Source organism: Apteryx rowi, unplaced genomic scaffold (genome assembly GCF_003343035.1).
Source record: "Apteryx rowi isolate R43461 unplaced genomic scaffold, aptRow1 scaffold_497, whole genome shotgun sequence".
In the NCBI taxonomy this organism is placed as follows: Eukaryota; Metazoa; Chordata; class Aves; order Apterygiformes; family Apterygidae; genus Apteryx; species Apteryx rowi.
This window is the reverse complement of record NW_020450757.1, coordinates 469,781-493,137: the sequence shown is the minus strand read 5'-3', so window position 1 is coordinate 493,137 and position 23,357 is coordinate 469,781. Positions and strand designations below refer to the sequence as shown.

The 23,357-nt window shown below is 37.2% G+C and overlaps 1 protein-coding gene across 1 annotated transcript in view; it reads right to left on the bottom strand.

The window, feature by feature from the left end:
- ZFPM2 (zinc finger protein, FOG family member 2) overlaps nucleotides 1–23,357 on the bottom strand; it is a 314,563-nt gene that overhangs the window by 88,947 nt on the left and 202,259 nt on the right. Inside the window, exon 5 of the mRNA XM_026079249.1 lies at nucleotides 17,365–17,476. Within this exon, the coding sequence (XP_025935034.1) occupies nucleotides 17,365–17,476 (112 nt within the window). The remainder of the gene's footprint in view (nucleotides 1–17,364; nucleotides 17,477–23,357) is intronic.

Sequence of the window (23,357 nt, the reverse complement as noted above, 5' to 3'; positions counted from 1 at the left end):
AGGATGTATATGAGTAAAATCCAGTTAATTCTTTCTTAGCTGTATTGAATTCTCCAGTACCATCAAAAATGAAATACAGCAAACACCTTTTTTCCAGCAAAGCCTACAGATTTAATTCTGAATACAGGCAATGAGCAGATCTATTGACCTGATAGATGCTATCATTACAGCTGTTCTTCTGAGCAAAGCTATATATTGAATCTGTGAGAGCCTCACAAAGCATACACTAACCTTAAATATGTTTAAGGAAGAATATGTGAATTATTTTGGTTGCAGTAGTCCCACTTAAAGTTTCCCAATAGCTCACAGTTTTATTATATTCCTTCCTATTTCTTAAATGTTCTTTGGAGGTTACAGCTTTACATGCATAAAGATAAAATTTGGGAAACATTAAAAATATTTTGAGAATTTTGGAAAAATGGGAGAAATTCAACAAATGGAAAGACCGTCAATAATAAAAATGTCTAACTATATTTTTAACAGGGCTGCAAAAGCTTCAATTTACAACTTCACTGAAAGCAGGAACTTATAATGGGTTTAGTCCACAGTAAACAGTGATGATTTTGCTTGATTGTAGATGCAACATGAGAATAGACAAATGAGCAGACACTGAACAAAACATATCTTCTAAGAATCTTCAGTAAGCATATCTGCTAATGTTACATTTCCAAACTGTTTACCTCAGAAAACCCCAGGCTTTTCGTTTATGTTAATTTCACCACAAGCAATTCCTTTTGAAAACAGTGGCTTCACATTTTACTAAGCCATTATGAAACAAGCCTCTCATTTCCCCCCATGCTTTCAGCCCATGCATATAGACAAAGGGATGCCACTGTCAGGCTACAAGGGGGATATAGTTTATGTGTTAGACTGTCTTGGGGTTGAAAAGAGATATACCACAAAATCCTTCAAAATATGCATTGCTTTAACAAAAGTTGTGGGTGCAGTCCCCTCCCCCCCAAGCCCTCCCCCCTCAGTTTTCCATCTGAGAGCTGTGCTTCAGAGGATATTATTGCTCACAATATTTACTTTCATTAAAGAACAGACATTTCTGTATTTTTCTATGCAGAAGAGAGGCTGCCAAAATAAAAATGAATGCGATGTGACCTTGCAAAGTTAGCCTACTGAAAAATGTTTCTGGACAAACAACTGCAGCAGCAAGGTAAAAACACCTATCTCCTTCAGTCCCTTCACTTAGTTGATGGCTGAACTTCAAAGCCCACTTTTGGACTATTTAAAATGCTAATATGATTAATAACAGGGAATTACTTTTTTACACCAAACTACAAAAGGAAATTAAAAAAAAAAAAACCTATGCTAATGCATTGTAAAGGTTGCAGTTACAAATCACAGATCTGTTCATGGATATTTCATGAGCAGAAAAAAGGATAAATTTGTCAGATAAATTATTCATTGTGAATTATTTGCTCAGCTCTGTACTTTGCATGTGTACTGTATTTATAAATTTAACAGGAATTCTAGTGGTACCTTGGAAAGAAGCACAGTGTAAACTCTGCATATTCTGCTGCAATTTTCCATTTGTCTCACCGTATGTGTTCCTAGGGTGAAATTCAACCCTCCCACACAATAGCTGGTTCCTGAGGCTTGCCACGGCGTTATGAAATCCACCCCCCACTCGCAGCCCGTCAGCAGGCTGGACGAGCTGCCAAGGCTGCTCTCCCTCCCCACGAGTGGGTGTTAAAGTCACTGTATCCGGGCAGAGACAGGGGTACTGGTGAGCTTTTAGAAAAGCATTAGGCTAAACTTGCTGTTTATTCCACTCAGAGTTGTCCAAGGCAGGTTAGCAAGGTTAGCAAAGCTGCTACAGAGGAGTCCGCAAAGTCCTCCTGCCTGGCAGCGCTTTTCACGCTACAACCTTTCCAAAAGGCTCCCAGCGCAGCAGGAAACCCAGCCTGCGAGTACATCAGACGCCAGCACCACAGCTTGTTTAAATTCAGGCCACCCTTGCTCCTGACAGCATTTTACGAGAAGGACAGCGCATTATTCCTCTTGGTTCTGATGAAGCACAATTAGAGATTTCATGTTAAGGTGGCAGAGAAAACCTGAAAGATATCCCCAAACACAACAGATCGTTTCCTCTGGTGACTGACTCCAGAGCGAGAAGGAAAATCGCTCCGAACAAACACACAGGCACGGACAAAACAAACAAACAAACAAGCAAGGCTCTCTCACACACCAGGTTAAATCTTGCAAATATCTTAAGAAAAAACAAGTGCAACAACATCAGTATCTCTTTACAGGTGACAATTAAAATATGCTGTAAACAGAGCAGTACACCATTGGCAAGAACAGAATTTTAAATAAAAAAACAGACACTGCTTTTAGGAATAGCTAAACATTTTTTATTTTAGCAGTGATGCAGAGCAACAACAGGGAGGTGATTTGCCAGTATATTGTCTGAAACGTTTTTATCCTTTCGGCTGCTTAAGTTCTAGCAGAAGTAACTTGAACAGGACTACAGTTTAATACACTAAGGCTTACACAGAAGGTATTATTTTCTCTTTGACAGGGTCCAGTGCTATTTTTACACTGTTTGATAGAGAGTGTGTTAGGCCTCGGGGAAGGAATAGTGATTCTTTAAGTAGGGCTTGCCTAACAGCAGCTTCCTCCCTCCTGCCACTTTATCCACCTTTGCTGATACAAGAGATGTTCAACTCTGCTTTTCTCTTTACAAAATATACCTTATTAACTCTCTCTCCTGTAATCCACCTACGAAACGCTAGCTTGTTTGTCTGGGACACCGAACTCGAGTATCAGCTGTTCGGTTTGTTAGTCTCTTCCTCCCCATTCCCGCGACCAGCCTCCCTGCCTCCTCAATCACATGTGTTGTTTCTCATTTAAATGAACAGTTGGATTCTTTTATTTCTTACAAGTGCTGGATTCGCCTTATCGCCCTCATTCCTTTGGGGGTTGCCAATTGGTTTTATCCACGGATGTATCATTTCTCATGCTTCCCTTTTTTCTTACAAAGAGAAAGAACCACTTCGTCAACAAGCCTCTCTGGAGTGGAAGATTAAAAACCTAGACATCACCTACCTTGCAGCGTTACTCCCAACTGGGTTGTGTAAAACTCAATTAAACTTGTCCCCATTGAATACTGCATTACAGTACATTAAACAGAAAATTCTTCAAGCGTGATGACAAAGCTTGAAACCTTGCCTCAAAGCTGTTCCTTGTAGCTTTCTTTAACATTTCAGTCTTTATGGTGCAAGTCTCCCGTTGACACAACTTCAGTCCAGCTATGAAAAATCACAGAGCCCCACAGGAATTAAAAGAGAAAGAGGAGGAAAAAAAAAAAAAACCTGTCAAAGCTGGTCTTGGCACTTTCCGTAGTACATCTATTGAAACTATATTGCCAGCAGACTAGAACCTGAGAAGTATTAGAGAGAACTATGAACAATTTGACAATTTAGAATAACAGATGTTCACTCCATTCAGTTGCCTTTATGCATTTTCCTTTCTCCAAGAAAAAACAGGTATTCACCACCTCCCCTGATTAGCAAATTTATGTAATGCCTTAAGTTTGGACCAATATATGAATTAGGAAAGGGTACAATTCTGAAAAAAAGGTGTCAAGTCAAGAATTACAGCCTCTTCCCAAATCTGATTGTCAGTGATTTCTGGGGAAATATGAATTAGGATCCAAATACAGAGTTACATGATGCAAATGAAATCCCCCAAAATTGTTTCTAATATTTCAAGTATTAGTTTCTTTCCTTCATGACACAATGATGACAAGTTTACCTTGCATTTTTTTCTGAGCTTACAATGCCTCTCCAACTAATGACTGGACAGCACTCAAATTCTAAGCAACTCAGAGCAAGAGCAAGTTGTCCGTGGGATAAGAAAGTAAGTGTTTAATACTAAATCTCCTAAAAGAAGAATCATGTACAAGGAAAAATGAAAAAAGAGGGCACCAAAATAAATTGAGAAAAACATCTCACTTTTCTTATGGAAACCAGATAAGATGTAGTCATGCTACATGACATCACCTCAAATTCCAAGTATATACAACAGTTATCAAAAGCCTGCCTGACTGAGTGGTTACATTTCAACAGTTCATCAGTATACTTCCAAATAATCCTTTATTGCCTTTGACTCTTTATAGCAACAGATATAAAGAGACATGCTGAGAACCCCAACCTTTCCTAAATAATAATGCTTGAAATGTTTGCTTATTACCTCCTGCCTTAAAAGGATGTGGAATGTTACTGCACATATTATAAGGTATTATAAAAACATTTCCACTCAAGAAAAATTCTCCTCCATTTCAAGCATGAATGCCATGATTCAGGCATTCACCATTTGAGATGCTCAAACATGAAGAGTATTGCATAAAAGTTCCTCTTTCTCATGTACAACTACTTTATTTTACATGAAATATTCTATGTAGAAAATATAAAAAGATTTTGAAGATACAATATGCATGTCATTGCTCTGCAAAGCTTATTTATTAGTCTGGCTATACGTAGTCAACTGCTAGGTTATCACACTTAGACTACTATATAGACTCTGAAAAAGAGAGAATGATGTATCCTATTTTCAAAAGAGAACAAAGGCAAATGTAATTAAGCAACCCCACATTATCATAATGTTGGGACTCAATTACTTCCGACAGTTCCTTTTTATCTCCTGAACTCTAAGTCCTGCATCACTGGTGTTTCAATTTGCCAAAAAGCCCAATTGATTACAAAATATTTAGGATCTATGATGAAGGGGAACTTGTAAGTCCCTGCTGATGACTTACCCGGTCTTGTGACAATTTTTTTCCGCCTATCAAGGGCAGAGTTCAGTATCTTTGTCTACTTATAATTATCATGCTATGTCATACATGCTAGAAAGGTCTACTCAAACAGACTTGGTTCATCTGTTTTGGACATTCTTTCTGTGCACCTGAACTGGTGTAAAGCAGGAAGTTTCAACAAATGAAAAAAAAGAATGAGGAAAATTATGAGGTGGAAAATAGAGTTGTTGTACTAAGTTCCTTAGAGTAGAACTTTTCCTTATTTCTATGTTCTCCATTTACAGTATTATTCTACAAAATTCTTTAGCTTAACAAATAATGCATTTTTCTCAGAGATGTCATATATAAATAAATAATCAGGGACAGCACACATTTTTCATTGCGTTCAGCTGGGTTACTGGGTTCACTGAATTACGTGTCTACTGGCTAATTTGGGGGGCTACAACTAGCTAATTCATTGCAGTATGAATCATAGCCAACCTCTTACCAATATCTGACAAGTTGTTACTACATAAATGTGACAGGGGTTGATAAATCAGATGTATGATTCATGGAATAAAGCTGAAATCTGATAGGATCATTTCCAAAACAGAGAATTAGATTCAGATTTACTGGTAAAAGCTATAAGATGTTTCTTTTTCCCCAGTAGCCAACATTAATAATAATGGTAGCTGGAATCTGCCAATTGCAAAAGCAAATTGACCCAACTTTCCTTCAGAAAGAAAGAAAGAAGGAAAAGAAATTCTGAGTAAAAAAGAATGCTACTTGACATTAATGGTTGTCTGTCAGGCTAATGCGCTCAAACGAAACCCCAGCTAATCAGCTCCTATTGATTCTTCTAAAATGCTAAAGTCTCAAAGACAACATGATGCAGACATACAAAATTGACAGACCAAAATGGCAGCTCAGAACTTAAGAATTTTCTTCAGTATCTTCAGCTTAAGGACCGACGCTTAGATTTCACACATATCAGTTTAACAGCCTAAAAAATTTCCAAATAAAATGCTCTTGTTAGGGAAAGCACTTCTAAATGTGTGCTTTTGGAGACTTTCCTGACTCAGGACCTGAATTCTCTCCAAATAATTATACCTTGCAGTATTCAACTATTCAGATCTTTAGACTTTGCAATAATTAGCAACACAGTAAAAATCCAAGTGCTAACTCTAGGACCATGCTTAGCTTTGCTGAACACGTACATATGTTCTTAAAGAGAAGAAGGTCATACATCAGCTCATCACTTTTTTGGAATGTTCTCGCTGAATATATTATCGATTTTTCTTTTTATGTGTAATTGATTTGAAATTAATTTTTCTGCTTAACGTCACTTAGGAACACTTTTATAAAGCAGAGGAATGGTGTTTTGGAAGAAACATCAGTTTTTGTGAGGCTCTGGATCTGTTTTTAGATATGCCAAAAAAAGTCAAGTCACTCAATTTCCAAAGTTAATCCATTTGTTATGTTTTTCCTAGATTATGTAACTAAGTTCAAACCAAAGAAACAGAATGCAAGAATGTTGTTTCTTTAACGCACATTTCTGTATGCTAAAATGAAGGGAAAATAAATTAGGAATTGTAATGTGCATCCTAAAGACCATACAGTACCATACATATAGGAGACAGATCATCATATTGTGGCAAGTTGGAAAATTGTCCTGTTTCACATGGAATGATGCAGCAGATGAAACTGAGAAACAGCATGCATGTACAAAAAAGTATTCTTTCCTTGACTCACTCCAAAGCTTATGACATTTAGAGATTTAAATAGAAAGTACACGACAAGAGGCATGACTGTATTTAAGGAGTTTAACAGAAAGACGTGGAGACTCACATGTTATATAACCAGAGCAATCAGCATGTTTTCTTAGACAGTGCAAACAGCCGAAAGTGGCTTCCATGAAAGCAATAAAAACCGTTCATTTTTTAAATCATTATTAAAATTTCAACTTTTTCCCCTAACTTATCAAGTCAAAACCAAATAAAATACATAATATTTTGCATCTCAAAGCAGTTTTCTTAGTAAATTGCTCCTGGACCATTGGTCCACAAAAGACTCTCAGGATGAGGCTCTGAACATATAGCCAACTCTTGTTTAGCCCTAATTAATTTCTATTTTAGGAGGGAATGGAAGTAAAAGTCTTGAAGTCATACTTCAGGCTACACTTTCCACCAAAGCAAGCCACTGAAAAATATCATTGTTTGTGATTTTATATTTCATTTGCTGCAATGATAATTTAATTGAACCTTAATCATAAAACTGACTTAGCCTTAGCAATCTGTCAGTCTTATTTTAAATTTTCATTTAATTGTAACTTGAAAATGCATTTAAACCTCTCATAATTTGAATGCATTAAAATGCACGTGCAGCCACCATAAAAACAAGCCTGTTCACATTTAAAAGAACAGTTTATTAATAAAAGAAGCAGTGATCACCTGATGCCACCCCTCTCATTTCCGACTGCAAAGAAGTTCCTTTTCATCGCGTATTTTAAGTTCAATTGCCCATCTTACATTAGCAAACTTTTTGGCTGGCCAAAGACCCAGTTCACTCCCCCATGCCTCAGACGTTCCAACATTTCTGAACGTTTGCTTCAGCTAACTGTATCAACCATAATACTTCATCACAGTTTCAGAGTTGAAGGTTAGGGCATATCAGTCAATTCCTGCTAACCGACTGATTCTTGGTTTTCTTGAGACTGTCTTTCATTTGTTCTGATCTTCAGTAATTTGTGCACTGTCCTTACTGTTCAATGACATTTTGCTATCGCATTATTTTTATATATTCAATTGTAAAAGCAAACTTTCAGCTTGTGTGTGTTTCTATGTCACTACTATTACAAACAAGAATACTCCATTTACCATAATAATGTCATAGGGCACAGCATGTGTTATCTGACTACATATTTCTATTTTTTAAACAAGAAGTTACAGCAATTATTAAAGCTGTCTAATTAAGCCTGAACACACAACTCTTCTACTGTTTCCAATACAATCTAAGCTTTCAATATTCCTTCTATATTGGTTTACACACCCTAAGATGTTATTTTTCCCTATGTCTCTCATCTTCTATGTTCATTGATTTATTAGAAAACCAGTGTTCTCCTGTAATATATAAAGCTAATACTAGCACTTTTCTCAAGTGCTTTATGATGTTAGCCAGGAATTACTCTGTCTTCTAAACTCTTTTTCAAATTCATAATTTTTTCCCTCAAAGCTTATTAACCTGTGAAGATGTAATTATTCAGACCAGGTGGAGTTGCCTATGCACGTGCAGAGCAGGAGGAACATCCAGTCTCTGTGCAAGGGACTCCCACGTTTTGCTCCTCATCCTTCTTTTCCTAGCCTCCACTCTCCCTCCTCCCCATTTTACCATACGCCCTTCATGGCCTGACCCAATAACTGTGGGAAGTTTCCACTGGGTTAGGAAAAATGAATTGGAGCGGTGCTGCTGGCCTCAGTTTCACAGCGAGCTGTGAAGTTCGGCTCCTCGGGGCCTCTGTCCATAGCAGGGAGCAAGGCTGGGATATAATGGGAAAAGGGGAGAAATTGATCTTTGGATAAGTGAGGATACAGACGGATCCCAAGGATCAATAGAGAGGTCAGGATGCAGTCACATATGATCTCTGGCTGCAGCCGTTAGGTAATTTCCAGAAGACAATGGATGGAGATGCATGTAAGAACGTGACTGAGGATTACATGTTGATCACAATCTCTTTTTTAAGCAAGCCTACACACCAGGAAGGACTCTTTCAATTGCTTTCAGCTCTGAATCTACTTTTCTGAGCCTAAAACACATATTAGAATTTCCTCGGTATTGCAACAGGAGCTATTCATTTCTTTCAACATGCACAATGTTTTTATACCTTTTTAATGTCAAGAAATCTCTTTAAGCTCCTAATTTAACAATGAGAACAAAAATGAGCCCGGATTGCTTTTAAAAGTAACACAGACTCTCAGTATTATCAATAAATAAATTAGGTAAGATCTGATACGTTGTTAGAGAATTTGAGAAGTTAGAAATGCAAGCTGTGCCATTGGCTATGTAAGTGAACACACCAATCACCTGTCCGAGTCTCCAGAGTACCAAGACTATGAGCTTAGTGACCTGATAATAAATCACAAGCCCGCAGGTCAATTAGGTGTGGACAACTAGAGGCCTGAATTTTGTCCTTTGTGTGATCATAACTGACTTCTTTGTAAGCAGCTAGAGACAAAATACACTCAAAATGATTTCAAGATTCTGTTCCAGGCAGTTATTCAGCACTACACAGTCAACATTGACGTTACTGTTACACTTCACACGGATTTTCCTGGAAACTAAGCACCTTGAACATCATGGGAGAGTCTTCCCTTAATTATTACTACCAGGCTTAATACATTTAGAGGTAAGAGACACCGAAGCCTTATGTCATGCTGTCAGTGACACACAGAAGCACCTATAATGGGTGAAGAACGTATCTCTAGATTTTTTTCCCTTTCATTTTTACATGGCGCACCTGCCACCATTGGTTTGTCTTGTGTCATAAATACACAGTAGGAATATTTGATGGAAATTCCTATAAAACAGGCTGCAGATATATCCAGCCATGTTGCCTTCCATACAGACCTTTTTACACTCAGCACTGACGGAGCTGCCGAAAAGAATGACCAAGGTTTGATTTTAGGCTTCTAGGTCATGGTTTCACCTTGGCAACAGCTCTTTCATTTCAAGCAGCAACATTTGCCAGGATCCCTAAGATGTTTTCATTTTTGTCAAGAACTGAAAAAAAAAAAAAACCAGTATGAAAAAATGATAAATCTTAATTCACAAGCTGCAGGACTATCTCTGTGTCTCCAGCACAAAACTTCAAATCCAATACAGGAACTGGATGTGTATTAGAAGTCTGCAGATTTAAACCTTGTCCACCATGATCAGACTGGATTTATGGAGCATCATAACTCTCCAGACACCATCCAGCAGCTTATTAATTTAATAGACTCCTGTCCATTCCATGATGTTCCTGCCCTGACAGTCTCTCAAGATAAGGCKAAAGCCTTTTGACAGGACAGAGTGCATATATATTTTCTTCTGTTTTCTCATGGATGGGGTTGTTGACAACTTGAAATGTGTGGCTCAGCAAATTTGGGGGCTTTTTTCTTTCCTTCTGCTTTGCAGGGAAGATGACAGAGGCAACACAACCATGAGCCACAGGGGTCATGAGGCTTGTATTTTACTGCAGGCCTCAATATTTATTTAGCCTAATAGATTGAAAAAATAAAAACAAGTTAATTAAAAAGAAAATAAAACACATTTAGCATCTATGTCATATCCTGAAAATAATGAAAACATTTTTCTTAAAATGATATCTAAATGACCAACTCTGCTGCAATCAACTTAGAAAAACGGGGGGCAAATACACTACCAGAAGAAAAATCTCTGCTTAATACTTGCATTTATTTTTTGCAAACAGGTCTGAATGTTGAAGCTATATTTATTTTCATTAGGCCCCAGTGTGAAATACAGGCTGGGCTTATTTTCCATCCCTAGTACGTTTAATAAGTGAGTGGTCGACTTAACATGTTAGTTTACAGCTTTTTACAGCCTCAGGCCCAAGACATATCATTCTGTGGAAATGATATCAGTATTCTGACTATTTCTTCCTCCTCAAATTAGAAAGAATTCAAATTTCAAAGCATGAAATAAATGACAAAATAAAAGAGAAGAAGAGCAAAGAAAGAAAAGCTACATACACTACCTTAATGAAAACAAACTAAAAATATCACTTGTCTGCTATTTGAATGAAATACACTAATAATGAACTGAAACATTATCATATTGAAAAGGGAAATGCAGCCACATTTCTTGTGATCTTCCTTTTATTATCTACAGACTTAGAATTTAGAGGGCACATAATATTTATGTTTATGCTATTAGAAAAACACTACAGAAATTCGGTAGAGATGCACAAAATAACCTTATTCTTGTAGATAATTAAGATTATCTACAAGGCCCTGGCCTCTAAACTCCCTAAAGCAGATAATCCCCCATTGGATCTACCTGCACAGGTATAAAACAAATTGGAGGAAACAGTATAGTCTTTCTGTTTTGCTTTGTGAGTTTTTTGAGGCTGGGATCATTCCTTCTCTCCTGTCTGGATTAAGTCCAGAACACTGTGGCTTCTATCAACAAGCAATAAATATCAATAGTCATGGGGGCAAAATCTTGTCTTCTTGTGCAGCCAGGGAAAAAAGTAGCAAAACTGATTTGCATTAGTTTGTTTGCAATAGTTTCATTAGGCATCCTGCCTGCTCAAGGTCCCAGCAAAACCAAACATGAATGGTGCCATCTACTTTTCTGCTGGTCGTGCTTTTATGTCTGTATGTATGAGACACTCTTCCAGTGACTGTGAGGGCATATTTCCCTACTGGGTCATGACAGGGGATTACAGAGGGTTCCATTCAAGCTGGCAACTACTGAGGAGGATTTAGGTGCTGTTGTGATATTATTTTATGAAAGCATTACTTCTCTTGAGAAATATTTTATAGCTTTCAGTGTCATGGAGAAATAAGTGTAAAAGAAGGTCTTCCATGGACCTTTGATATTTGCATGAGCCTCAGATGCATTTTGATAAAAACTCCTATTTTCCATACGGCCCACTGATATACAATGAACGGACAACAAAAATCTGTAGCACCACCGAAGGCTTCAGCACCTTGTTTAGCTAATGGAGGGGACTCACATCCACAGGGACTCACACGCCTGCAGCAGCTCCTGCAGTGTTCTCACTGCTCATGTGCAATGGACTAAGCAAATTCACAGAATGTGCTTTTAATAACATGTGGAAAAAAGCCCCTTGCAGTCTGAAATACATGCCCCAAGTTAACCTTTGGCCTATTAAACAATTTATTATCTGACCCCAAACAAAATATACTCGCATCCTAATGCAGCAGTGCTTAAACCGCTTCTAATGTTTGACCTGTGCCTCGTTAGGGTCCCTGATGTTATATGTCTTTGGAGCAATGTACCATTCCAAAAAAAAAAAGGTCTTTGCAAGCTCACTCACAGGGGAAAAATGATATCAAGGATCTCATAGAACAATTAAGAAAAGCAGTTCTCTGTCATTAAAGGAAAAAAATTAAAAATCCTTCTGTTACAACGATGCGTTTTTCTATGAAGGCAAAAAATAGACTAGACATTTACTTAAATGCACAATATTAATTAAAAACTACCTTCAATTCTTAGCAGTAATGGCATGTAACCCTTTTGCAGCATTTGTATCTTCAAAGTATGACATATGCATTAGCTAATTAACTCACCCTGAGTACTAGTGAAGTAAGAAAACAATTAGTTATTTACCAACTTAAAATACATCAATGATTGGCCAACACATCCACGGTGAGTGCTAACCGAGCTGACCGCAGACCTGTGCTTAAAGCGCCTGGTGCCCTGACTTCTGCTCTGCCCTCTCATGTATTCTGCCTCTTTCATAGTTTCTATTTATAAATTAGCTACATGACACAGTTTCAGTGTGGGCAGCTGTCATTTTAACTAATCTCATCCTGCAAATCCACCCTAGCAGGCTTGTTCTCCATTGTGATTGGAGAATAGACTTTTTTGGGCAGCTTTCAAAAGTAACATCTGCTTGAACAAGCACCCATTGCTTAGCTAGGCGGAGAATCGCTCCCCAGAATACTTTCCCCTGTTTTTATGCTCACAAAAAGAAAATGAGAATTCTTGGTTCTTACCCTTAGGCAACATCCTTTCTAGCTAGATTTGGTTATAGTCTCTCAGCGGGCACTGACTGTGATTTCTCTTACGGAGGAATAGAGGCTTTTTGCGGCATCCGGTATCACGTTTCAGTACCACTGGGGCAATTAACAGTATCACCGGTGGAATCACTTACGAATGTTTCATCGGTGCGCCTGGAACAGCACCGGGGCGAGAACATTTCTTTTCCCGCCGGCTGCATCCTCTCACTAATAACTAAGGGCATAAACTGCTCAGGGAGGCCAGACCGAGAAGGAAATCAGCGCAGTAAATCATGAAGGTGCATGCAAAACTGCCCGCCGCCTAACGGGAAGCGCCGCGGGGGTGCGTGGGGCGGGCACCCGCCCGCCTCCGTCAGCACCTCCCTGCCCTCCCACCGCCCGTTTCAAAGCAGCCGTTTTCGGTTTCCGGCACAAAATGTTCGCTGCAGCTCCCACCTGAACTTTAAGCATGCGTAGCGTTAGGCAACACAGCCAAATGGTCCTAGACATATATTAAACATGTTGGTTTTCCTGCACAGATATCCTGTGGTGCTCTGCAATCAATTACTGCTATACCACCATCATTAATAATTTTCTTAATGAAAATGATTCTGTTGATCTCCGTTGTATTTTAATTATCAGAGTTAAGCATAATTACACTGCAGCTCTGAGCTGGCATGCAGACTCCTTTAGGGCGCAATTTTGTTTTAACACACTGATAATGTAATTTTACATTGTGTCAGTTGTTTAGTTATTATCCAGTCGTACAATTCCGCTGTATTCCTGATAACAGATAATAACCTTAGCACCTCCTATATCCTGAAGTCATTTAAAAAGCAATATTGGAATTTCACAACTAGCTAACTTAATCGCCTTATGATTTTATAATTCCCACAGCTAAATATTTGTACAGGCACCCTGTTTTAACAATGCCACTAAACATATGGTATCCATACATTTCACATAAATGGTTTAAATAATATCTATGAAAATGTGTGTTATATGGGTATGTTTTTCAGTCTGCAGCAACCGCATTTTTTACACAGTTTCTATTCTGTTCAGTCTTATTTCATTTTTTTAAATCCCTTACATTCCCAGTGGAAGATTTACAGTTAATACCCCAGCCCCTTTCTAGGTTGCCGTTGGACTCCTAGCTCTGGTTTTACAGCTTTACCAAATCTGGTGCACAATTCTATGTTAGACATGAATGTTTCTCAAGTACATTAAGTTGCGATGAACTTATAGTTCATGCATGAGTACTTCCTTCAAATGTATCTGTATCTCAAATTACTGAAACTCTGTAGCTGTCTTCTGAAAGAACATATTTGTAAATCTATATAAAGTACAATTTCTAAAATCTATCTTAAAATTTCAGATACTACATCTAGGAGATCTCTTAAATTACTGAACAATGTATTTTCAAGACATGAGAGAAGTTTGACACAAATATTAAAACAAAAAGCATGCTTTTTTTGTGTACTTATAGTTGTAAATGTTTCCTTTAAAAAAAAAATGAAAGGGATAATGACACGTGCCATGAATGTAACCAGCTTGTATCAGAGCTGTAAAAAGGGCTACTAATAAGCTGTTTTTCCCTTTTCTAATTTGTCTTAGTGCTGCTGAAATGTAGGTTTAAAGAATACAGATAGAAATAAGTTATTCTAGACTAAATAAAATTAATTTCAAATGTTGAATAATCATTTAGCTATTCACCCTAAATGTACTCTGATGCATGAATTGAAATAACCAAAGTTTCTTAATCTACAAATTTATATAAAGCTGAATTGAGATTCCACTGTGTAAACATAGCACTGCAATCCTATATATGTGCATCATATATATACACACTTTTCATGTTTACTTACCTAGTGAAAATATTGTGGAGAGTTTTAAAGGCAAACAGGGAGTTAGCTGGCCATCTCAGATTCACTTTCTGTAGGAACTACATACTGATCTCCTCTTTCAATTTTGAAAATCTCCCTGTGATTCTTCTGTGTGCAATATGTGGGTGACTACAGCGCCTGCAGCTTCTAATGAACTGGAAGTCAAGATGACATTCCTATGCTCTTGCGATAGATCTGGGGAAAATTCTGTTCTCAAAGGTATCACCGTAATAAGCTAAAAAGAAATATGACATGCACTTCTAAGTCAGCAACTGATTGACCAGTAACATTTAATGCTAGCCAATTCTCCAACTTACTTTCCTCTTAGAAATCTGCCAATTTAGTCTACTCATCTTATCTTGGATATAGTGAGACAAACAGTTCCCAGGTGACTGAATCATGTACATGTACAATACCACACATTTTGTTCAGCTAATTGCCTTCAGAAATAACAATGTATTGCTAAACAAACTAACAAAATTATACACATGCAACTGCAAGACAACATCGAATTACAACTTCATGCCAGCTGACACCATTTCATTAGCGGTAATGGCACTATAGGAGACAGAAAGCTAACACAAATCAAGGCAATGTAACCTGGAATGATGAGATACAAATTGAAGGAAGAAACATTATTGTATTTATTTATTTTACCATCTTCTATTTGACATTGTTTTGTGATCCAAACCAATTAATCTTTCTAGTACAAAAATCCCAACAGGGTTCAAGGCAAGTGTAGGTACTTCATGAACAACAGAACAGCCAACTCAAAGTGCAAAGAGATGAGCAGAATGTAGTGAAGATAAAGCACATCTGCAACTTATTTCCCACATTCTTTTAGTGAAGCTGCAGGTATTTAGCATGTATTTATCAATTATGTTTCACTTCAGTTATAATATGCATCTACATTGTGTGGTATAGCTATCAGAAATAATCTTGAACGCTATACAATTATCACACAATACCTTGTTACCAAGTACTAAAATAACAACAACATTAGTACAACAAAATGCAGCATATTTGAATGAAAAGAATAACATTTTATTCCAGTTAGATTATGCCAAACTGAAGAAAGTTTTTAGTATTTGAAAAAAAAGTTCATGTTTCAATAGATTCAATCACACAGATAGCACTGAAACTGTATAATGAATTAGTTAGTGTTTGTAAAGTACTTTGAAGATGAAAAGTCTTACTGGTATATATGTGCTAAGTATTATTATAATTACAGCAAGAATATAATACTTGATAAGACATCATCCTATGGGAATTTTCAGAAGCTGTATTTTGGCGTGAAAGTAATTTCTCATTATATTAAAAAGAAAGTTGCAGAAAAGTTTGCCTATGAACTGTATTCAATACTATGAATAGCAAATTGCAGTTCTGGATTCATGAAAAAAGTATCACTATATTATACTTAGAACACTTTGCAACTTCTTTCATTTGGGCAGCAATCAGAAAGCTGCAAAGGAAGGGCAGCTCAACCCTTTTTAGATATGAGCCCAGTTCTCTAGTACTGCAGGTGTTTCAGGTTGCAAAATGAATGTGTTGGCATTCAGTAATTATAACAGAAAGAATTTATAAGACCCTGGTGTGCAACTCATTTTTAACATGCAAATTCCCTGTTTTCAGCGTTTCAACTTTCAAAGGCTTATGGCAGTTTAAAAGCAATCCTCTTATAAGTGTATAAATTGCAATGATTATAGGAACAAGTTGTAATTGTTTCTAGTAAGTTTTTAGGAGTCTTTGATGTTATGATTAGTGTTTTGTATGTTAATATATTGATATGGGTGCTTATTTGCTTGTATGCTTCTATGCTGAAATGGTCACTAGGTTGCCTCAGCAAACAAATCTTTGATCTCGGTAGGTCTGTTTGGTTAGAAATAAAACCTAAAAGAAATTAAACAAGAACAGTGCATGTGTTCTGAAGTATTCACAAAGTGCTGAGTTTGGTAATTGAAACACGAGGAAGGAAAGTCATAGTTTTGCAACCTGATCTTCAGTGGGAATGCCAAAACCAGCTACACTAAATAGGTTATTCTTATCCATGTATTCAAGTAGCTTTTATAACATGCTGTAATGATACTATAACCACATGTACAGAGCTTTCACAGTGACTGAGTGACTGACTAAACAGCATGGTGCATAGTCCGGGCTACTATGGACTGAACTCAGTGCCTTCGCATCTGAGCCAAAGTAGCTGTTGGATGCAGTAGCTTAGATGTAAATTGTTTGGAGCAGGGGAGAGTATCTCATAAAAACTTATGTTCACCTGAGCAAATCTGACAATTCACATAAAACAGGAACAATATGCATTCCAGTAAGTCACTACATTATAGTGAACCATCATCGCTGCCACCACACAGAAACTGGAACGTCCCTGGATACTGCAATGTCAAATGTAACAACCCTGAAATCTAGTTGCACTTATCTTCTCTTATCATGCTGACATGAGTTTTTATCATAGTCCAATCAAGTTTGAATCTTTCTTATAAACTAAGATTTCAATTAGTAATCTGCAATGCAATGTAACAAGTAAAAATGCAATCTGGTATGTCATATAAAGTATTAGAAAGAATTCACTTATTTAAAGTGTATAATTACAGATCTGAGGTTTCCCAAGAGGCACTAAGTCTCAGACAGAAGTGGATGGTATGTCTTAGGTCAGCTTATGTCCCTCTGTGTTTGTAAAACATTTAGTACATTACACACACCCTGTGGGCTTTTCTATAATAGGAAGAAAAGAAAAGAAAAGAAAAGAAAAGAAAAGAAAAGAAAAGAAAAGAAAAGAAAAGAAAAGAAAAGAAAAGGAAGAAGAAAAAAGAGGGGAAAAGAGGGGAAAAGAATGTGGTAGTAAAATAGGAATGCAAAATAATATAATTTAAGACAAGGGAAAACAAACTAGTCCATTTCTCTAACTGTTATGCAATAGGTATATTTTGATGCTAATACCTTGCAAAAGAAAGTAAGAGAAAAATCGGCTTGTGTTTACCTTTGCTGTACACAATGCAGTTGTTTTTGTTGTCTTCTACTCCTTGCCAAGTCACATCCAGCAACCACTTGGGGCCAGCAGTCAGTACCATAGGGACTGGAGCCTTTGTCTTCTGTAGGAAGGATGATAACAAACAGATGCCATTTGCTTGCCTTGATTAAGAACTTGAATAATAATAGTAATAATCATTTTATTTGCAAACAACAAAATCTCCAAACCCATAAGCCAAGGTCTTATTCCCCTGCCTCGGGATTTTTTTAAGAAGACACAAGCAGTAAGCTTTAGTTCTTTCATTGATTTGAATGGTAGAACTATTATCAAGGATTTTTCCGAATGATATTGGATCAGATCTCCAAGATTAAGCAGATCTCTGGTGGCTCTGAATTATAAAGAGAATGCAGATGACTTTCACAGCAAAGAGCCAAGTGTTTAGAAGTGAACTTTAGACACATTGTACTTCATTATCAACAGGATCTCACTATTTCCTGAAACAGACAGGGAAGAATTTAAAGAATCAGTATCCATTTCAAAGATCTGTCCTGGGTACCATTTGTATTATCATAGGAAATTGTTCTGAATGAATAATGTAATTTTTCCCCTTTTCCTAAGTGTTGATGTGCGATTTTACTATGGTTGAAATAATAATAATGCTAATGATTCACTACTCTTTGTCTCCAGAAAGACTGTAAAAGAAGTTGTATGAATAAATTCAAATGCAGAGAAGTAAAGCATGACATCCACTGCTCTGCAAAGCAAGGAGATGCACATTTAACAAAACCATCTCCTGCATATATTTTGGATGATATATTTAGAGAATTTGGTATTTGAGGAGATAAGGTAGAGGCTTCAAACTTATTTATGCTTAACTCCTTTTACTATTCAGTTGGCAAAAAAAATCTGTGTGTAATCCTGACTTTGTCCTTCAGTAAGTGGTACTGAAATGCCACTTAAATTTCTATCATTCACCACTCTTGCTCCCTATCCCAAACACGAAATGACAACATAGAGTAGAAAGTACAATAGAAAAGTCACAAAGCAACCCTTTTTTTTGTCTGAGATATAATCCTGTCCAAGACATTTCAACCTTTTATAAGAGAATTTGTTCTATTATTTTCTATTCCATCGCTAATTCTACAGCTGGCTCCTGCAACATTCTATTGTGATATTCTATATGATTAAATGAGTTCAAAAATATCAAGCCATAGAAAATCATATATTCACATGGAGATTCCAGATGCTCTGATCTTACTTACTACCTAAAACTGTTCTAGAAATGAAGCTATCATAGCACATATTACATTCCCCGAATATACAGGAAAAGATTTATTGAAAATAAGATATTATTTAAAATATTTTATACATATAAGGACATACTATTACACATCAATATTTTGATAAAGATGCTGGAATAAGATGTTGTGTATTGAACTTCACAGTTCTTCATATTTTTTCAGTTGTTTTTGATCCTTTTATTCTCTGATACTGTTTTATCAAATACAGTATTTCTTTCTGAATTTGCATTTTATATTTTGCATTTTTGTATAAATGATTAAGTTGTACTTTTTCTATATGCACTCCACTATACTACATTATTGATCTTTCAGAAGTGTTGGAAAAAAACAGATATAAATGAAGAATGAAATTAGTAAAAAGAAATGTGAAAACTAGTGAAAACATACCTATTTAATGTATAAACATTGAAAACAGAGAAATGACATGTCTCACTTTCTAATACTGCTTTTTGTACAGGAAGTGCCAAAGTAACAGAAAGTGTGTTTGATTATATGAAGTTTTACATTGCAAGAGTCATCTCTACTGCATGGGTTTGAAATCTGAATTTAAAGCCATGTTCTTATTGGCCAGTTAACATGACTTTTTTTTTTAATTTGGTTATTTTCATATCTAAATTGTCAAGAAGCCCGATAGTTGCAATTATGAAATCAGTACATATTATTTACATGTCAACTGTAAAGAAAATTATGATATAAATGAAATATGAACTGAAAAAGTTCAGCAAGAGATAAGATGGAAGATAATCAAAATATCATCTCTGTCTCCTATTAGAGAAAAGTCTGAACTTTCAGTTTCACCTACCCCAAAACAGCATAAGGCTGCTCTGGAAACAAGGAAAAGTGGCCTTCACATAGCTCAGAATCATACCAACATTAAATAACAAAAATTACAAGCTTTAGCACAAATGTTAGCAACTATGGCTGCAAAGCAGTAACTAAGAGGAAGACCAAGGCATGTTCCTACCACATGCTGAATTTCTCCAACTGCCATTTCAGTCAAGCCATTAATGTGTTTTTTGTACTCATAAAAATTTGCTCTTAGTCTCTGGTAATCCCAAGTGTAATCAACTGATAGTGGAATACTACTCAGGCAATGGACTTTTCCAAGTATGCTATACGTGATTCAGACATTAAAACACATATTTTTTTTAAGCAGGATGCCAAGCTGAAAAAAAAGCAAACAAAAAATTTCTACTAAGTGTAGAAAGGGACATCTATTTAATTTTCTACAAGATCTAATTCCTATGTCTGGTTTTCTTCTTCCCAGATATCTGACATTTCTTTGTTTTCCTCCCTTCTGTAAGAATATTAATATTTGCATTAAGGTGGCCATAGTACACTATCTACATAGACAGGACAAGCAAAATGTGAGGGAAAGGATTACACTTCACTTAACCACAAATTACTGAGCAAGAAACGAGATGCAGAGATATCAAATGATTTTCTCTTGGAGATTAATTTCTCCTTCAATAAATTGAAGGCTTAGTCCCATGTCACTGCTCCTGTTTTTAGACAAAAACAGGGGACAGAGCTGGTGCCTCATCCGTTTTGATGTGGAATCTCTGCAGTACCACGCAGGCTGAGCACCAGCAGTCACGACGTGAGTCCACGTTGCAGTCTCCTGTTTACAGTTTTGCATGAAACTTAAGAAACTAAATGGAGATCACTAAATTAGCTTCCAGATCAGCTTTGCAGTAAAACTTGTAATCAGTTCAGCAGCTGTGAGAGGTTACTACACGCTAGAGATAGGCGGGAGGAGAAACAGGGTGTTTCTTTTCACAGCTCTGCTATTCGAGAAGAACTGGTGGACACCTCGGAAGATTCTCCCACTCTCCCGTAGCTCTGCTCCCAAGCTGTACAGATATGTAAATAAACTTCTTTTAATATGAAAGCAAAACTTCACAAGGCCCCCGGCTGCTTGTAAAGCTTGGCAGCTCAACTAAAGGAGACGGGCAATGACTTCTCTTTGAAGTACCTCAGAGGCATATTATATGAGCTGTGAGATGAGTCAGCACGTTCGTTATGGACCACAGTAGCATTTCTTGGGGGTCTGGAGTTTTGTAAGGTTCACACATTCACAGGAGATGTTCACCAGTGACAAAAGCTTGTTCTTGTTGTGGCTTATTACATATTAAGAATTGAAGCAAGCTTGCTGATTCCAGTAAGGCCATTTCCCTAAAATAGTTAAAATGAAAAGACCCCAGTCCAAGATAACAAGAAGCTATGGTTAAATCAGTCATGCCTTTATCACCTCAAGATTAGACTACTGCAATGCGCTATACCTGAGGCTACATTTTAAATCCATTTGAAAGCTGAAGCTGGTGCAGAATGTGGCAACCCACTTGTAAAGCAGAATATCGTTCTTTAAGCACATTACACCAGCGCTTTCTAATCTGCATTAAGTGTCTGTGGGATTTAAGGTGCTGGTATAACCTGAGAAGTCTGGGACCTGTCTATCTGATACGTGTTTGAGACCTGCCTAGTCCTCTGTCCTGACCATACAACCACAGCTGAGATCCACCAAGGCACATGAAAAAGGGCTTTCTTGGCTTAACACAGAACAAACTGCTGGCATTGCAAAATGTTCTTCATGATAGCTCTTTACCTTTGGGACACCACCCCACTTGAAGTAAAGCATGGTAATGCTCTGACTGTCAGAGTGTACTAGGAAAATCACCCTGTAATTCAGAAGATGTATTTGTTTTAATGTAGCATTTAGTTGGTCATTCTTAAAATGTGGAAGAATTTAACTGCTTTATGTTATGGCTTTTTACAGTGTATTAGGAGTATCTCCAGCCTAAGAAAGGTGCCTTCTTATGTTCTTTTAAATATTAAAAACTAATTAAGTGACAATTGACTTCATCAACCTAACACTTCTGAATAAATCCAAATATGGCCTGTTCCAAATTTTTTCATGAAACAGCAGCAACAATATTACAGCTGCTTAAAAATAAGACTTCAAAAATCAAATGAAACTTTATTTCTGCCTCCAAAAGAACTGCTACAAATTACTCAGAGGCTTATCAGAGCATTCCGCCTACAGACCAAGTAATATCAATAGGGATCAACTAAACTGGGTGTCTGTAACATGGGACCATACAACATGAACCTCAAATTTTGGAAATGATGGCATATAACAAAACTGCAATATCGTTCACTTCTTTACACTAGGTAGATGAGTTTTACCTGAAAATGTTATTTCTGCTAAAGTCTTCATATTCCTACATGCCATAACCAGACAAATTTGACAAGGACAAACAGGTCAAAATCATGATCTCTCAGGGAACAATTAGAATCAGCTAATGAGGATAAAAGAGGTCAAGCAGGCATCCACTTTTCACTAACCTTTGAAGCAACTGGACAAACAAGGGAGGTAACCCTCAATAAATGTTTATATTCAGTCAAGAGGTTAATGGAGCTAAAAATAGCCAGCACAGTGGGTCGAAAATATTTTTGCTAAAAGGAACCAGAGCTGACAAGGTAACATTAGATGGGCTGTTCCCTGCAAAGATTTCTAACATATGATGTGTGTGGCCTGGCAGAAATTTGAGGAAACCCCTACACTGAAAGGAAATATGGCATGAACAAGTTGTTTGAAATCCATGAAATTCTCATGTCAGGAAAGGGATGCTCATCACTGCTAGCTGTTTTCTAACAACCTGTGTCAGAGCAAGTAATAGGTACTAAGCTAATGTTCAATAAGTCACTGTGACATGACTGTACTGTCCCAGGCACACTGTTCCAAAAAGCGGTCAGCATTATTTAAGGGGATATACTATTCACTGAAAAATCACTACTTTTCTAATCTTTATTTTTTCTTCCTACAGTCAGTTCAGGTCTCTCTAATGTCAAAGCTACCTCCTTAAATTACCCTCACCAAAAGAAAGGAAAGTTGCTGGAGACTAAAGATACTCAAGGGCCTTGTTTCCAGTTCTCTTCTGGTTCTCCCGAACAGATTTTCACTGTAAATCTTCTCAAGAATCTGAGTTCCCATAAGCGATACAGAAGATTACTAAAAGGTCTTCATGCCCTTAGAGAATGTTCCTGTGCCCCTCAGTACAGTCTTACTTTCTACAGTCAATTAAGGACAACACTGTACTGGGAGGAGAGCTGTAAATATACCTCAAGTGCCGTCACATATGAGTCTGGGATAGTAAAATACCAGTTAATACTGGTTAGTAGCAATCCAGGGAGGTTGCTACTTCAAAATTCAATTTAAATTCAATTTGACCATCGCAGTGTTAATGTACCTGCTGACATGCTGGAACGGCAGAATCTCCCCTCTCAAGAGGGGAAGGTCACCTCTCGGTACGGCAGACGCCGTACTCAATATGGCAAGAGCTCATCAAAGCAGCCCAGCTGGGAAGGGCTCCTGAGGGCTCGCTCACTCTACAGTGAGCAATAGCAGAAATTTACATTAACATTGATGTCTCGATATGTTTCTTTATCATATAATTGATAACAAATTCATTGAACCCTAAGACACACAAATCCAACCAACCCAGTGTGCAAACAGACATAGGCCCCCATTTTGCTGTTTATTTGTGTGCAATCTGCTGGACCATCTTTCAGTTTCAGATTCTGCAGCTTCTCTGATAATTGGCAGAAGAAAGAGAGACAAATCGTCACTTGTGATGGGCCATGAAACTGATGATGGAGAAAAGAAAGAGGGTTCAGTATTACTTCCCAGGATGGTGGCAA